The sequence below is a fragment of the Odocoileus virginianus genome, chromosome 1 (assembly GCF_023699985.2).
Source record: "Odocoileus virginianus isolate 20LAN1187 ecotype Illinois chromosome 1, Ovbor_1.2, whole genome shotgun sequence".
Classification (NCBI taxonomy): domain Eukaryota; kingdom Metazoa; phylum Chordata; class Mammalia; order Artiodactyla; family Cervidae; genus Odocoileus; species Odocoileus virginianus.
In genome coordinates, this window is record NC_069674.1 from 101,038,135 (window position 1) to 101,052,670 (window position 14,536).

Genomic DNA, 14,536 nt, shown 5'->3' on the forward strand with positions numbered 1-14,536 from the left:
GGTCACCAGACTGGGGGTGGCAGCAAAGTGGGGTGGGTTATGGAGGGGAGAAGGAGCCTGGGAAAACAAAACCCCTAATAAGGTCTGCCTTACCCCTAATAAGCCCATCTGACCCTGGACTCTCTCTTCCCCCTGAAAAAATCCCAATCACATGAATTTGGGGCGCGCGAAGTCCCCCCGAGGGTGGGAAATGGGAGTTCAAAATAGGACAGAAGCACACGCACCTTTTGCCTAGAGTGTAATCTCTCCAGGGAAGGGATGAGAGGACAGATGCGTGCAGGTCGCAGTCCCACTCACAGGGCACCTCTGACGCCTGAGTGCTTAGGAGAAACTCGGACGGTGCCGGGAAGGGTGCTGTGCTTCTGGCCGGCTTCCTTCCCGTCCTATTTGGTCGCTGTTGCCCTTAGTTCTTTTGCTGAGTGCGGTAACGTTGGTAACCTGGACGGTCCACGGCCACCTCGAAGTCCCGGGACACGGCGAGATACTGCTTTCTTAGCCCAAAGTCCCTTGAACAGAGTTAGGGGGGAAAAAAAGTATCCACGGCTCCCTTGCTCTATCCAGCGGCGGGCTAAAGGATGTTGAGGTCTGTGCGTCCTTGGAACCAACTTGCCCACCTCCCAGAGCGCTCCCGCCAGCCGGAGTAGTGCCCTGCCTGGAATCGGATTGTCCCAGGCTCTTCCTCGCATCAGAGGCTTTGGGGGTGGCGGGGGGTGCGGGGGGGAGAGGCACTGGAGACCCCGGTCTTCCTCACTTCCTCACTCCGGGTAAGCCACTGTGCCCACCAGCAGCCCCCCACGTGAAGGGCGCTGCTCCTCGAATCCAGCCTGCGCTTTCCGCTCCGCACAGCTGCCCCAGTCTGAACGCTCTGCCAGCACCTTCCGGACCCCCACGGGCCCCTCCTCATCCCAGCTCCTTCCCTGGCTTCCCCTTAGGACCCCAGTGCCTAGCCCACCGTCTCCCCACCCACCTCCATCTCACTTTCACCACCTCGCCCACTAGGGACCCTCTCTCCGCAGGCGCCCAGGTGGTGTGTCCCCCGAGCAGTGGCTGAAGGAGCTGGGGGGGGCCACGATCTCTAGGGGTGGGTTCTTTTGGAAACTCGCCCCTGCGGAATTGGCATCCTCTGGGGGAGGGGGACAAGGCTCCCAAAAAGCTACCTCCGTCCCCCAGCCCAGACTGTCGCCCCCTCCCCAAGGTCTAACTCGGGTCCCTCTCAGGCTCCTCGTGTTTACGCCGCCTTTCACTCCGGGGGGGGCTCGTGGGGTGAGCCCCCCACCGGGACTCCAGCAAGGCAGCCGCGGCGGGCCGAGCCCCACTCGCGGACCAGGGGGCAGGGGGGCTGTTGCGGAGGCTCTCGGAGCTCTCCTGCTCCCCCTCCCTCTCCGGGGACAGGAGCGGGCTGGCGGGGGCGGGAGGCTTCGGGGACAGGGGGGGCTGGCGCTCATCAATTCCGCCGCCACCTCGGCTTCCACGGGGGGGTGGAGGGGGACGTGGAGGCGGGCCGGTAGGGCGGGGGAGCGGGCAGGAGAAGACTTAAGTCGGGAGAAGTTTGCGCCCAGCTCACTGCTGGAAGGGAAGGCGCCGGGAAGGTGAGCCTCCTGGACTTCGGGGAGGTTGGACTCAAGCGCCGGGATAAGGCAGTTTGCCTCTTAGCCTATAAAACAAGCTGGGGTTAGGGATCAACTCTCACTTAAAGCAGAATTAAAGTGGCAGGAAATCAGGAGGGGGGCGAGGCAGAGAGCGCTCCGGACTAACGTAGTTTTCTCTCCACTAGGACGGCCAGCCCCCCAGGCTCTGGGTGGGCTGCGCCGCGCCGCTCTCGGACCTTCCTGGGTTGGAGAGGCGCGCACCGTCCGCACCGCACCCAGCGGCGGCCGGCCGTCTCCTGCTCAGGAGATGCCCGCTGGAGCCTGAGTTCCTGAGCCTCTGGAGCGACCACCTGCGAACGCCCGTGGCTTCTACTGCGCCACCATGGAGGGCAACTCAGAGAAAATACTCCAGGTAAGGAGGGTCTTGGAATGAGAGGGATTTATTCCAAGCTCTGGGATGTTGCGGGGTATGGGGGAGACGCACTAGGTCCCTTGGGTTTTGATTGCAAAACTGCAGTTTGATTGTGATGTTTGAGGGTCTGATTAGGGTCGGCTTAGTCTCAGCCGCCTCTCCTTACTCTTGATTAGAGGAAAGCTAGTTGTCCTGGGAAGGTGCTGAAACTCAGGGTGTCATGTTGAAGAGTCCTCTGATTGTGAGTTTTACTCTGCTGGTAATATCAATTTCCCTTAAAAGTTTCATTCTTCAGCTTCCTGCGTCTGCAAATTACCCAATGAGGGGCTGAACGGCGTGGATTTTTCCTCAGAGATGTTTATTAACTAACAAACAGATGATACGGCATCTACATGATGTGTCTTGGTTGTTCTTGATATTGGTAATGAGCCCGGTAGTCAATGGCATTACTTGTTAAGTCATGTTTTACAGAGAATTATTTTCAACAATCATTTATGCATAGCTGCCATTCTTCACACCTATTAGGAAAAATATGTTGTGTGCAGTTTCCAAAAGGGTACTCTTTTTTTTTCATGACGCTCTTTCCAAGGCTGGGTGAAAAACTTCGAGAAAAGCTCTAACATATTAGTTCTATCTTCCTGAAACATTCACTTTCCTTGTGGTCCAAGGAAATCCAGTCAAAGTCAAAAATTAACAATCCAGTTAGATTTCTAACCCATTATTCAGGCTATATTTTGCAGAACTGTCCAAGAAAATTTCTGTCTGAAAGCTTTAACCTAATATTACACAGTACATGCAAGACTAGAAGGCAGGGTTCACTCGCCGATCTTCAGGAGACCCTGACTGATGTTGTTAACCTGAACCAAATCATCTATTCAAAGTTATTTGTTGCATTATTGGGTGATGGAAAGTGAGATGTTCAAAATCAACCAAAGTGTGGCCACGTAGTTTCTGAAACTAATCTTTAGAAAGCAGAGTGTCCAAGTTTGAGTGTATCTTAAATGGTAATAGAAAAACAAATAGTCCATATATTTGAGCAACCTTCACTTACCATTAGAGACAATGGTAGGAATGTTATAGTGTTGTGGGATTTTAGTGGTTTTAGTGTTGTAGGAATCGTTTTAGTGTTGTGGGATTTATAAGGTATCATTTGTAATAGCATGTTGGTAGCCTACTCCGTGTCCAGTTGGAACCCGGCTTTAAAAGGTCAAAATTGCTGCTTTTCTACACTGGCATTATGAGAGGGTCTAAGGTGATTAGCTTTGTAAAACAGCTTTGCAGTTGAAGTCAGTATTCTCAATGGACAGTCATTTCTACTTGGTGTTTTAACTTAGGTCAAAATATCCATCAGTCGGGATTTGCTTTGGTTCCATGCCTCTCATCTGCAGTTAATTTCAGAAACTATAGCCACAAGAATAACTGTCAATCCTTGTAAAGTACTCTAAGGTTATTTATTGACCATACCAATATACCCAATATGATAAACATGAAATCCTTATTATAACTTACTCATAAGAACACATAAATAATCTTAGAGTTGTTTTGTTTCATGATGCTCGGAGTCGAAGAAAACTCTATTCTTGGTGAACTTCTCAGATACTTTCAATGTTGATATGAATGAAAATATTATCTACTGCTGGTTTTTATTAGAATAAAAATGAAATGGAAATAAGAGACTGGTGATGTTTTCAATGATAACCTAAACCAGTGTTCTCAACTCAGGCTGCAATTTAGAATCAATGCAAGAACTTTACAAAAAAAAAAAAAAAAAGGATGCCCAGATCCTACCTCAAACTAAATAAATCAGATTATCTGATGAGGGGGTTTACATTGTGATGGCTTCTTTAATGTGATTGTAATCTGCAGCCATGGTTGGGAACCACTGACTGAGGCAGTTCCCGTCAGGTTTGGTAGAGTCGGGTGATGTCGGAGAGTCTTGGAACATAAATGCCATATGTTCTATTGTGGGTCTAATTTTAATTTTAATATTTATAACCTGATAGCCCAAATAGAAGAAATATGTTTTCCCCCCTTGATCGTAGATGTTTAAACCATAATGGTTTCTGGTGAAAAAATATATATGTATATATGTATATGTATATGTGTATATGTATATATATGTGTATATATATGTGTGTGTATATGTATATATATGTGTGTGTATATATATATATACATTTTTTTTCCTAAAAAACAAGTTATTGAGTCTGAAGCTTATCTGACTATCCAGAAAATGGTTTAATAAATTATCTCTAGCTTTAAGAGCTACTGAAAACAATGTTTTACCAAATACAGAATTTGATCTCATTTTTGCTAAGATCTATATGATGTATAATATGCAAATAAGTACCCTTTTGAAGGCCGAAAAGAAGAAAATAGTACCATGTTTTTCGGCACACCAAATAGCATAACCCAGGTGCCGACTATAGTATTTTCACGTAAATTATTTTCTTTAAAGCTTACAATAGCCTTGTGAGGTACCAGCTTTTCTTTTGATTTTACCTATAAGGAAATTGAGGAAATTAACCCATTAGGTTAATGAACTTGTTCAAAGCCACAGAGTAAATCTAATATGTATTTGAACCCTGGTCTTCTTCTTCTAAATTCAATGCTATTATAAAATATAGTTAATACACATATTTATATATGTACATCTATTTAAAGACAGCATTTTTCACAAAGCAGTATTAATTAAGAACACAGATTCTGACAGGGCTCTTCTTGAGTTTCATGCCTGACTCTACCATCTTCTAGAAGAAACTGTATGGTTTGGGACAAATTATATAACCTTTGTGCATCTTAATTCTCTTCATGAAATTGGGTTTTTCTAATGAGAATTAAATAAATTAATGTTTGTAAATCACTTTGAGTAGGTGCCTGGTACATAGTAGGTTCTATGTAAGTACTATATTTTTTAAATGTCATTTATTCAAAAAGTATTTGTGATTATTTATGATATTCCAAGTATTCCATTAAGCCTGAAGTTACATAGAGAAATAATGACCTGTCCTCAAGGTCAATAGAGAATGACCAATACATATGTAATATTCCACTCAGGTATGAGATTTTATTCAACTTTAATTTTAATTAAAAGCATTATTTTATGTGACCACTCTGTGCTTTTCAATACTGATATGATCTTATAGAGGTCTATGTAATGAGTATTACAAAACAAATTACAAATGAGCATTACAAACCAAGTGATAATATTTCATGTTGTCACCATGGTATTAACTTGTTTTCAATTCTATCAAAACACAGAAAATAATATTAATTTATGTTTCTGGCTTCACTTTATGAGTGTAGAAAACTAGTAATATGGAAAAATGTTAAGTTTTTATAATTTTATTTTAGAAATGAAGAATCGAGAGGGGAAGAATTGATAGAAAATGGCATCAGAATCTATTTCTCAATATTTGCAAGTGCAGTTTTCTTGAATTGTTTTTCCAAAAAGGGTGTTGTCTGTTTGGAATGTAGTTCAGTGCTTTTTTTCTTTAAAGAAAAAAAAATTTTATGGTCAGAAGAGTGGATCAAGGAGTGCAGTTAAAGGTGTCTAATACCCAGCCAGCCAGCCGGCTCTGCAAGACCATTTCTCATGGAAGCTGACTATGCTTCTCCCACTGTGCCTTCGGCTCCATGCCCTTGACCCGCACTGCTGGATACCCCCAGGGTTCCTCTGGGTACCTGAAGTATAAGATTATGTCTTTGTTCAAATGAAAAACCTCTCTTTATTAAAAGTAGCATATGAATTGGTATTCTCTGTAGAGGAATAATACAAATACTCTAAACCCAAGGAGCTGTTTCTCAAAGAAATAAAGTACCGGGCTCCATGAAATATTTTCTGCTTTTGTAATCAGTATTTAACCATTCTATTTCATTAAAATTTCTGTTTGCAAATGTGTATCTTGCTTCTGTCTTATCAAGTCTCAAGACTACTCCAGATTTTTCTCATGGAGGCTACATTTTTCTTCTACGTAGTTTCACTGCCACCCCTCTCATTTAAGCTTTTTTAATTACCTTTAACAAAATATTTAAATGTTCCCCTAATATTCAGCCACGTTTAGTCTCTCTGTAATGCATTCAGTGTCATACAACACAGTCAGACTTGTTTTCTAAGCTTCCATTTTGTCACCCTGTATTCATAATTATTCAGTGATGCCCTGGGAGCCTAAGACTTAGAACCACTCTTCAGCCTAGCATTGAAGAGCTTTCATGATGTGATCTCATTTTATCTTTCCTATCTAAGCCAAGTAGAAAGCCTCAACAGCTTCCTAATTCCAGTTCCAAAGCCATAGTGATGCCACAAAAATTGAATCCAGGCTCTCCTTCATTTTCAGCTCTTAGGAAAATGAGCCCTTATGAAAATTTTCAGTGGGCAATTTGAATTGATATTCTATTGCCTTAGAATTGGGGTATGGGTGGGAGGGGGGCCCTTTACATTAATGGTTTAGTTGCAGAGCTGCTTTACTCTGGTTTTAGTTTTTTCCTGCAGCCCCCTCCCCAATCCTTTCCTTTTATTTGTCTGGGTGTTCAGAATTTGGCGTTTCAAATATCACCTTCCCCAGTCCTTCAAAACATATTCAGCGTTCCCCAGTAACACGTCTAACAAATTATCATCCTCACAGCTTTGTTCATAGTTAAAAACTCAATAAATTTTACTAAATGCCCATTGCCGTCCTAGCCCGGTACAGTTCCTGGCTTCACGGGGGACTGGAAGTCAGCCAACCCAACAGACAGTCACGGACCTGTGGGGTAAGTACTGGGAGAGAGAAACGCCAGTGAGCGCTACCCAGGGAGGAACGACACGGAGCCAGACCCCGTGGAAGCGTTCCAAGGGTGGTGACCCGAAATGGGGACATGATTCAGCATTTAAGTGGCAAATCAATGAGCCAGATAAGCAGGGGAAGAGATGAGCTGTGTTATAGCCAGGACACCAGACGGTGAAAAGCCCCGCAGGCTTGAACTAACATGGTGATTTGGGAGCAGCCACGGGTATCCGGAAGCACCCAGGAGGTACCCTGCGATGCAGGGCGCGGAGGCTAAGGCCTCGGGGAGAAGCACCCACAGCTCCGACGAGGTCTAGTCTTGCCGAGCCAGCCCGGTATTAGAGCAGGACGGAATCTGCCTTCCTCTTAATTTGTATCCATCCGCCTTCCATGCCAATACTCTGCCTATCTTTCAGCCAGGCTGATGTGTCAAAATGGCAGATCTGATTATTTAAACGTCCTCCTTTAGCTCTTTCAAGGGTCCCCATTGTCCTCAGGACGAAATGCAAACCGTTTAGCACAGCGGCTTGCAAGCCTCTTGTGACCCATACCCTGCCGACCTTGCCAGGACTAATCAAAATACCTTACTGCAGTAACAGAGAGGAGAAACTAATTGAGTCATCTTGGTGGAGATAGAAAAGAAAAAGGAAAACAAAAAAAAAAAAAACCAAAAACAAAAAACAGGTGCTTACAGCGGTCTGCAAGGGTAGTTGATGAATGATAGAAATGTGAACTAGGAAAGATGAGGGAAAGGAACGGTTGTGTGAGCAATTTCAAGTTTCTTTCACAGATAATAGGAGAGATGCATGTCCTTCACATAGGACAAGTAATATTTTGGGAAAGGCAGATAAAGAATTTAATTAGGAATGTGATGCATTTGGCTTACCCAAGTGGCAATGTCCAATAGAAGTAGATACAGAAATGGGTTTCAAGAGAGAATTCTGTCCTAGAGGTACAGGTTTGGGAGACAATCATGTATCTATTCCAGCTGATGGTGTAGGAATGGAGGATATAGCCTATGGAGAATTAAAAAGAAAAAAAAAGGAGTCAAAAATGAATGGACCAAAGGAAGCAGAAAAATAAGAACATCTAAGACAGAACGTTCGAGAAAGCCAAATTTTTAAGGGTCAGTGGAAAATGAGCCTGCAATAAAGATAGAGATGAAAGGTTAGATGAAAGGAAGTAACACAAGAAAATGCCCTATTAGGGAAGCCAGAGAGGATAAAGTGGGCGGGCACCTAGACTCAATGTTGCAAGTAAGTCAAATGGGATAAGGATTGAGAGATTGCAGCTGGATTTAACTAAGAATGAGAAGTGAGGAAATGCAAGCATTGAGTGTACACGACAATTTCAATCAGTTTGATATACACTCCTTACTTTATCTCCCCTTTTTGAAATCTTAACAATTCCCTATAGCTTAACTTGAATACTGCTTCTTTTTAAAGTCTTTCCAGTGGTCAATTCCCCTGCTCCCAAACAAGATATAATATCACACCCTGTGATATCTCTTTCCTTGGGGCTTCCAGAGGTAGCCTGCATGCACACTTGTGTGTGTGTGCCTCTATGTATATAAAGTATTCTTCCCTTTTGTCATTCATTCATTGAAATAAACTCTTAATCTCTTTGATATAACAGTGTATTGGGGAAAAATATGAGTTTTATAAATCCCCTCCCTGCAAAGATTGCAATTTAGAAATACCCACCTTTCAGCACCCAAGTGTCTCCCAGAATATTTGTGTACTTAGAAACCGCACATGTGAATTATACAAGTGAAAGATGCCAATTTTGGATCACAAAGTATACCATTTAATATTTGTTTTATGGCATTTTATTCTCCATTTTCTGTTGTGGATATCTGGGTTTTTTTTTCTTATTTCCCTACTATATTGAAAAAGACAGTCACATATTTATCCCATATCCAGCACACACAAGAGACCATCTCTTCTCTTCCTGAAATGGGTTAAATTTACCTAAACACGGTCATGCTTTTTTTCCCCCTGTAATTATTTTTGTTACATTGAGGATTAAATTTTTCTTCTTTTATGGTATCAGCTCAATATTGCTACAGATTTCAGCCCCTTCTCTCTAAAATCAATAATCCATTCACATCTCAAAGCTTCTTACACCCACACTCTTATTTCCAGATTGAGTCGGTGTTGACTAGAAGAGCCAACTCTGTTTTCTTCATTGAGCATTTAAAACAGAACTTACCTATTCACAGCACAGCATTTTGTTTAGGCATGGAGAAGCATTTCCCATCCGCCTCTTTACACTTTCTTAATCACAAAGTAGATTCTTCTATGTCTCCCATGCTTCTTGCACTAGGCAAAAGCTATTTACGTAGTATTTATTTTCCGTAGAAAAGGGAAAAAATAGAACTGACCTCTCTCATGTTACCAGTATGGACTGGCATCCTGGGAGCAATTAATTCTCAACTGTTTGAATAACTGATTATCAGCAAGTTAATACCTTTTACATGTTAGGAATATAAATAAAATAATTATGAAGCAGCTATAATTCACTGAAGTCCTACTGTGCTGGAGAGAGTGATGTGCAGTCACTTCTCGCGACAGTCCTATGGAAGATTCTCGATCCCACTCCATAGGTGAGGAAGCAGGGACACAGAAAGCCAGTGAGGCTCACCAAGCTTCTCGGAAGTGGCAGAGCTGGAACTCAAACCTGTTTGCCTAATGCCAAAAGATTGGTTTATTTCACAACTGCAGTCAAATGACATTTTGATGACAACTTAGACATCTTTTATTAGAATCATATATATGAATTGTCTTGAATGATCAGAGCCTTTAATAATCAATGGAATGGGGAGCACCTCTCCGTGGACATTTAAGTCCATCTCTCTGGAGGTGTCAAGCTCAGTTTTCGCACCCACTAGGGTTTCAGGAACTAAGCCTCTCTCAATAACCAACGCCCAGGAATTTGGACGCATTGGCCTGCGTTCCTGGGCCTCCCCTGGTTCACGCCACGTGCCAAGTGGGCATTCTAGGGAGTTATGTACATATGCAGGAATTTCCTGCACAGCAGTGAAAAAGTGAAATGTGACATTAGTTCTTCTAGGATTTTAGCTTTTATATATGACCCAGCCTATTTCTATGAACTAACCAAATTAATTTATTGTAAACAAGTATGAATTTGGTGTCAGCTGACTATGAAAACTGTATTTATCCCTTTCTGGAGCCCAAAAGTAATAGCACTTACCCCAGGACTAGACTAGGAAAAAATTATCACTTTGATGATAATAATTTTTAAAGGAAAGTTCTGCCATTTTTTAGAAGTTTCCTCTCTGGTGGGTTTTCATAAAGTCAACTTGGGCAACAAGGGAAAAAAGGACAGATGAAGTTCACTGCTGCCAAATTTAAATTTCAAATGGACTCGACTCATACATTAATTAACCCAAACTTCAGCATAATTATTTGTTGCTAACCTTAAGTCTGACAGACAGAATTCTTACAAGCAGGAGAATGTAGAAAATGTCAGTGTTTATGGACATTGAGGTGGGATCTCTTTAGCCCAAGATTCAGAGACTTTCACAGCACAGAGAGCACAATAATGCAAATTGCTTTAACACCTCATTCCCTGGACCCACCACAGGGCTAAAAGGTCAGGACAATATTAGAACACTTTTTCATCCCTAACATCATATAGACTGCAAAGATGGCATTAAGGCAAAAGAAAAAATCCCAGCAAAGTGGTGAGGGATCACTGTTGCTCAAGGGCCAATTCAGGAACCATGAGACTTTGCAGGCTTGCTTCTTTTCCCCATTCAAAGCAAGAATGATTTTACTGCCTCCAATGAGGAAAACGTATATCTTGCAAATTAGATATATCATTTTAGTGAATAGAAGTTCAATGAGAAACTTGGCCTTTCTTCTTAGCTACTGAAATGTTAATAATTGGGACAGAATTGAGTAGTGGCAACTTGGAGTCAGCATATATCAACACTGGAAGTTGTCTCTCTCAGCTGCATTTTAATTTGTGAAAAGGCACTCCTAGTATCTGAGATGATGCGATACGTTTTCTCGGTAGCTAATATTTTATCCATATTTTTGATGTGGAGTCGAACGCTTTTACTAAAGAGCAGACTGAGGCAGAGATGGCATAGTTCCCCACCAGTAGATGACAGTGCTGCCCTGTAAACTCCAGCCTTCTGACTCCAAGTCCAGTGCTCCCCCTGAAGAATCTGCAAAGGGGCAGGGAGTCATGAACATTTGCAGGCAAATATGTGCATGAATGTACTTAGAGATGACCACATGGAGTTAAACACATGAATAAGAATGGCCCTGGGCTACATTCCATAAGAGGCCCAGCCTGTCTCTGGAGGCCACTCCCTTCCCTTAGTTTCCCAAAGCCCTACCACTCATGGTGTCTCTCTTTATTCCAGAAACCTGCTCTCCTAAGAAAGAGCCCCACTACTTATCTTTCCACAGTCTCCCCCTCAACCACCTTTTGCCCCCACCCCCAAATCAATTGCTTTTCTTTTGCCCTATTCCTACAAACCCTGCCATCTGCAGATGATCTAGTAGTGGCATAAACCCTTCCTCTCTACAAGAAAAAAAAGCAATTGTGTTATCAGTGATTCAGGAGGTAATTCTTGAACCTGGCATTCCCTGACACGTGTTAGTTGACCAAATCAGTTTGGATCTTTAGTATGAAATTTGCAGCTTGAGGCTACACTTGAGCACATTCAAAGCTTCGAAGTCCTGTTTGCCCTGTATCCTCCACGGGCAGCAGGGACCACTCCACTGGCTCCTGGCTGGCCTGCTCGCTAGGCCTTGCACCCCTCCCCTACGTAGTCTTTGCTCCTGAAGTGAACTCCTAACGTGCAAATCAGAGCAGGTCTCCCCCTGTGCATCATCGTGAAGGGCTTCCCAGCACACCTGCGCCCTTGCTGCCCCAATCTTGGTCGTGGCCTCTGGCGCTCTGTGACCTGGCTGTCCCAGCCTCATTGCTCCCACCTCATTTACCTGGACCTCTCAGTCTGCCGCACTCATCTCGATCCATTCACCGGAGCACAACACATCTTTTTCCTCATCACACCCTTCACATGAGCTCTTCCCTCGGTCTGGGATGCTCCTTCACTGATTTTCATGGATCTGGCTGCTTCCCTCACTTCAAACCTTAGCTTAAATGTCACTCCCTCAAAGAGGTTCACCACAGTCAGTCACGCTTTCTAAAGTATGTGTTGCCCTGTTCATCTCTCTCTCAGCTCCTTGATTATTTCCTAACAGTTAGTACAGTTCACAATCATTTTATTTTCCGTTCCTGTCTCTTTTCTATCACCTTCATTAGAATATAAAGCCCATTGGGTCTGTCCTGTTGATCCTTCTTATTTACTGCACGCGATTAATATCTATTTAACAAATGAAGGTATATATTCATTTAATCTTGTCCTCACAGCATTTCTCAATTTACACAGCCCCAAGACCCTTTTGTGATACACCAGTTCTTAATACCCTGCTGAAAATCTTTGGGAAATATGCCTTTTCAGAAAGTTAAGATAATAACAGGAACTTTAAGTACTGATGCAAGGGTGGCTTGGGGCAGGTGGTCCTTTTTGATCATTTTCAAATTTCCTTTTAGATGCAGCTGTTCACAGTGGGATTGACCATATGATGTCATATTCATGAGTCTAAACGGGTCTGGTACCTGCTGAGACAGAACCATATCCAGGCTTGTAAGAGCTAATTTTAGTCTGTATCGCTTTGGAGGATATGTGTTTTCTTTAAAAAATCTAATCATTTTTATAAATACTCATAATTATATCTTCTGTTCACAGCCTTGGTTGAATCTGTAATTTTTACCAACCAAGATTATCACCTACCTGCTTTGCTGCCTATATATAAAGACAGGCATTTCTAAGTAAAATACTGAAGAACTTTCCATGAATTAACTTGGTTCAAATAGGATTTTTCAATAAGCATTTCAAGCTGCAATATGCAAAACTAGCTGAAAAAAAGGCTTGTGTCACAATAACCAACTTGTACATGGTAGGTTCTTAGGAATTAAGTGTTGGTGTTGTGTCTGACAGGAACAAAGTCAAATGTGAAACTTTGACCAATATCTGATTCACAACAAAGTGTGCATTTTCAGGAAAAGTATGTATTAAAAATTTTCAAGGAAGCTTGGTTATAAAATAGGTTTATTGAAATATTTCAATAATTATAATAACATCTAATAATTACATAGCACTTACTATGGGCCAGTAATGTTCTAAGCCTTTTATAGACATTAATATATTTAATCTTCATAGCAGCACTCTCAGGTAGGTACAATTATTATCCCCTTTGCACAATAAGGAGACGGAAGCACAAAGAGGTAAGTTATTGTGGAAGAACACACAGCCAACCCAGGACAGAACTGGAAAATGAAGGAGGTCTGGCTTCAGAGAGTAAGTAAATCCTAAAAGAAAGATGTGTTTATTGTACGTTTATGTTAAAAGCTTAACAGTCAGTGTTGTTATCATGATGTGAAATGTCAACACAGCATTATGAACAACTATACTTCAGTAAAATAAATTTAATAAATAAATAATGTAAAATGTCTTTCACTTTTAAACTTTTTTCAACAGGGGGTCCGTGGATTTCTCTCTTTTTAGAAAATTAAAGCAATTGAAGTGGTTTTCTTGATTTGTTCTAAATCTTAATCTCTCCAGCTGTCATAGGATGCACCCAAGGGGATAGTATTCCACTGTGGTTTATAAGAAGGGGAAATTGTGCTTTGCCAAGTTGACATCTCATTCATAAAAAGCAGAGTTAAATGCAAGAACTTTGTTCTATTATTCTAAAGGTGCAATTTCTACTAAACAAAAGCAAAATTTTGTCTTAGCAAAACATAGTTTTAAATAGAATTTCAAAACCATATCTTGATTACTTACATGAAAATTAGTCAGAAACTCATGATATATAGGGTTTTAATGATGTGGAGGGAAAAAAGATTGCTCTAAAAATGGCAAGTACAAATACATTGAATTTTAATCAGTCTAAAAATGGTCAAGTTTCCTATTCACTCACTTGAAGATGATAAACTTTCCAAGATCTATTTTGGAGCATGGCAGCACTTTTCCATGTGTTGTAAATGGTCTTATTTCCCTGTGAGATGACTACTTTGGCACTCTGTGTACTTGTATAGGGGGTGGGGGGTGGGGGTGAGGAATCTGTTCAGATAGTCAAAGGAAAATCTGTGTGTATTTCCATGTTCAAGTTGCTCAGCCTTTTGCAAGTGATTTTTATTTACCATCGCTGATATGTTTTTAGTTTACTTACCATATCTGCAGTTATTTTCCTTTCTAATATCAATTTTAGCTCTTTTGTTTACTGTTTTTTTAATTTTTCATGTATTCTATTATGTGATATGTTTCAATCTAAAGCTTTTCTTCCCCTCCACTGTTATGGCGCATTTTAAGAATAATGAAAGAAAGAATGGAAAATGTGGGTTTCTGGGGTATTTCACAGAATATTGATCTAGAACCTAACTGTTTCACATTAGCCTATCCAATTTCACTGTGAATCAGGTCATTTTTCTAGCAATCAGGTTATTATTTTAGAGGCAAGGGAAATAAATGTACTATAAAGGAAGAAGGTTTAATCCTCCAAAGTTGTATGAAGTGTAATCACATTCATGGAGGGGGGAAAATGTATATACAACACAAGAAGAAGCAGTTTTAATTATTTTATTTCAATCTAGTTGGAAAAGAAAATCTACTCTTATTTTTTGTTGTATCAATTTGATTTGATGCTACATTCTAAGTACTCAAG

The 14,536-nt window shown here is 41.6% G+C and overlaps 1 protein-coding gene across 1 annotated transcript in view; it reads left to right on the forward strand.

Annotated features, from left to right (window-relative positions):
- Positions 1-1,508: 1,508 nt before the first annotated feature.
- CALCR (calcitonin receptor) overlaps positions 1,509-14,536 on the forward strand; it is a 107,155-nt gene continuing 94,127 nt past the window's right edge. The window contains exons 1-2 of the mRNA XM_070471532.1: positions 1,509-1,589; positions 1,775-2,001. Coding sequence (XP_070327633.1) covers positions 1,972-2,001 — 30 coding nt within the window. The 5' untranslated portion in view covers positions 1,509-1,589; positions 1,775-1,971. The remainder of the gene's footprint in view (positions 1,590-1,774; positions 2,002-14,536) is intronic.